The following is a 3,213-nucleotide window of genomic DNA, read 5'->3' as shown; positions in this document are numbered from 1 at the left end:
ATATTCATGATCATGAGAGAATGAAAGTAATTTTTGCCACACACTCGCATATATATTATCCTGCTAGTACTGGTATCTAGTTTCTATTGGTCCATGGAAGATCCAATGTCTCATGAGTTACTTAATAGAGAGTAGCAAGAATTTGAGCCTGTGAGCCGGAAAACCGAATTCTAGCCCCTGGGATGTTACTTTGATGAGAACATCGGCAGCCGGACAGTTAATTCCGATAAAATATGCAGATGGAGCCTCAATGCTTGCATTTATTTTTCATAGGAACATACAGAATGTTTTAAAAACAGGAATTTAAAGCATTGTTTTTTTATTGGTTACAAATTCCATTACTGGGATTATGATTCAGGGCATCGAATTAGAACGCTTTCCACCATGTATCTTGTAATCAATTAATACATTATTTCAGATTTTGTACCACCTGCGACAAGTTTTCGTCTGGGAATCTAATTAATGAGTATTGTTACGTGCCAAGTAGAAAGATAAATAGCCGAGGCAACCAGAATTTGGTGGCGGCCAAACACATAAGTACATAGAATCTATACATGTCTTGTATTAATAAAATTAAAATAACAATAAAAAACAATAAGAAGACATGCATGGAGCCCATTCAAATCTTTATTCCTACAATTTGCTTATTACTTGCATTGATGTGATTCTCTCCAACACTAACACACTAGCAGCTACTTACAGGGCTGGCCTGTTTTTTGGTTCTTCTGCTGACTTTTCCTCTAAATACACACCATGAAGAACCAAGTCCCTCCTTCTTTGCACCTAGCATTGTACACTGTTATAATGTCACTTTCCTCAGCCTAATTAACAGGAAGAAGCATTTTTGGTACCCCCGCAGTTGTTTTTTTGTTGAAGCCAGGTTGTGAAGACATCTAGGGTTTTCATGTCAGCCCTGTAATGTTTTTGTGTGAATTCTGACAAAGCTGGCCATGTGAAGTCCGGATATACCCTTGGATTTTTATAGTCGACCAAAGTATTTGGTGGCTTCACCACCTTGTCCATTTTTGGACATAGAAAGAAAGCAAGGGATTTCCTTACTGTTACGTTATTTACCACTGCTCTATGCAAGCAACTCTTGAAAATGCCATTTGATAGAGCCTGAAACAACAACACAAGTTTTATTGGTTCTTGGTCAAATTATTAATATAGTAATTAATGCCTTGTTTAGACATGTGCTATTTTTGGAACAACCTCGGAATGGTAAAAATGGACTTTCTTTGTGGGATGGAGGAAGTAATGATTGATTAAAGAGTTCCGATTAGCGTAGTTGTTTGTTGATGGTCTTACCATGAATGTGTCACCAATGTTAACGACGAAAGCTTCCGGATCAGGAGTAACGGAGTGCCATTTTTCGTCGACGAACACTTGAAGGCCACTGACATGATCTTGATGAAGAATTGTTAAAGATGTAGGATCACAGTGAGGCCCAGTGCCAAGAGTTAATTCCGGTTTTTGGCAAGGAGGGTAGTAATTTAGTCTCATTATTGAATCATTTCCTTCGAAGAAATCTCTAAAATATTCTCTTCCAACTCCTAGACTTACTCCTAATAGCTCCATAATTCCAAGGGAAAGAGTGTTCATGGCTTCACAATATTCTTGGTACACCTTCCTATATATTCAAAACAAAATCACAAATTATTGCATAGTGTCTTCACTAGCTAATATTCTACATAGACGACAGCATTGCGTAATATTTTAATGTTTTGAATGAAATTAATTATCGTTTCTTACCCGAACTGTTTGAATTCTTCTCCCATTACATTCAAGAAGTATTCTTGGACGATGTTAGAGGACTGATTGTCAGCACAATATCTGAAAGAAAGTGTTTCTTTCCATGGAAGCTTGGAGGAGAATCTTCCAGTGAAGCTACTGGCATACCCATATTGCTCTCCTATCTTCCTTTGAGCTGGCTTCTCCGAGAGCTGCTTACCAAAGAACATGTTCATACCCTCATGAGCTTTAGCTATAAGCTTTGAGTCAACACCATGATTAACAATTACAAAGAAACCATGCTTCTTGCATGCCTCATTTACTTGCTGGGCAAGTTTTGAGACCGCCAAAGGATCTCCAGCGAGGAAGCTTCCGAAATCAATAGGAGGGATTGAAAGTTCTGGGGGTTCAAGGCATGGTTTTTCGTGGTCAGGCCAAATGAACTGGGAGGGTAAGTTGGCTCGGTGCTGAAGGATTGAAGCATCAAATACTAATGGCTCTGGAGGAGGAGGCATAATTGTCATGTTTGAAGGGAAACAATCAACGGGCATACAATGTTATATGTATTTCAATTTCTAGAATTGGATCGAGAAAATATTATAGGAACTAGAAGGACTGTTATCTACTTTAGACGTTGATGAGAGAAATTGAGAGGAGAAAATGGAACTATGAGAGGGGAGTGAGGAGGTATGTAGAATTTAATAGGCAGCTAGGAGGCAGAGGAGTGAAAATCCAGGACCGTTCCTTGGGAAAGTAAGTGAACAATGCTGGAATCTTATTGTTTTTAACTGTTGCGTCATTCCTCTTTAGACAGTGTGTATGCTCTAGCCTTCCAAGCTAGTCTAATGTTTTGTCCGCATGGTTATTAATTATTATTTACTGATCTCTGATACTATATAAAAGGATTCTATAGTTTTCGAAACAGATCTGACTTATATATTTCTCCAAATTACATCTCAATCCTGTGATATTAATTAGACCTTAATTCTTGACAATAACATCCAGCCGCAGCAGCTCTGTTTAAACAGCAACTGATTACGGCCACTGACCCCTACTTAATCCTTGTAAAAAGCAATGCATGCCTTAGCTTTTCTTTTAATTTTTCAAAAACACCCTGGAACAGCTCATGTTTGAGAAAAAATTGACTAAAAGATATAGCAAAATAGTATATAATATAGTCTATATATAGATATTGAGTAGGATTTAAAAGGAAAAAAATATATAAATTAAGGGTGAGAACCTATGAGAAAGAAAGGTTCTCTACCATGGATGCCAACTCCCACTAAACTAGATTCTGGTTTAGATTTATGTGACTTTGTGTAATGGCCCTACGTGCTTACACTCCATTAATTTAGCTATATGTTTATTTTCTGGTTACATGCATGTGCTGTCTGTGTATATGATTATTTCACGAACAAATTAATATATGTATGGCTATAGAGTAGACAACATGTATAAATATTTTATTGCCTGGTCTCCCGG

At 37.4% G+C, this 3,213-nt stretch overlaps 1 protein-coding gene across 1 annotated transcript; it reads right to left on the bottom strand.

The window, feature by feature from the left end:
- Positions 1-538: 538 nt before the first annotated feature.
- On the bottom strand, positions 539-2,421 carry LOC105132847 (gibberellin 20 oxidase 1-like). The gene is made up of 3 exons (XM_011036573.1): positions 1,753-2,421; positions 1,309-1,630; positions 539-1,119 (listed from the first exon to the last, which is right to left on the bottom strand). Exons 1-3 carry the CDS (start codon positions 2,280-2,282, stop codon positions 826-828), a joined length of 1,146 nt encoding a protein of 381 aa, XP_011034875.1. The 5' UTR covers positions 2,283-2,421; the 3' UTR covers positions 539-825.
- Positions 2,422-3,213: the final 792 nt, after the last annotated feature.

Source organism: Populus euphratica, unplaced genomic scaffold (genome assembly GCF_000495115.2).
Source record: "Populus euphratica unplaced genomic scaffold, PopEup_1.0 scaffold2.1, whole genome shotgun sequence".
NCBI classification, from domain to species: domain Eukaryota; kingdom Viridiplantae; phylum Streptophyta; class Magnoliopsida; order Malpighiales; family Salicaceae; genus Populus; species Populus euphratica.
This window is presented reverse-complemented; position numbering and strand designations above follow the sequence as displayed.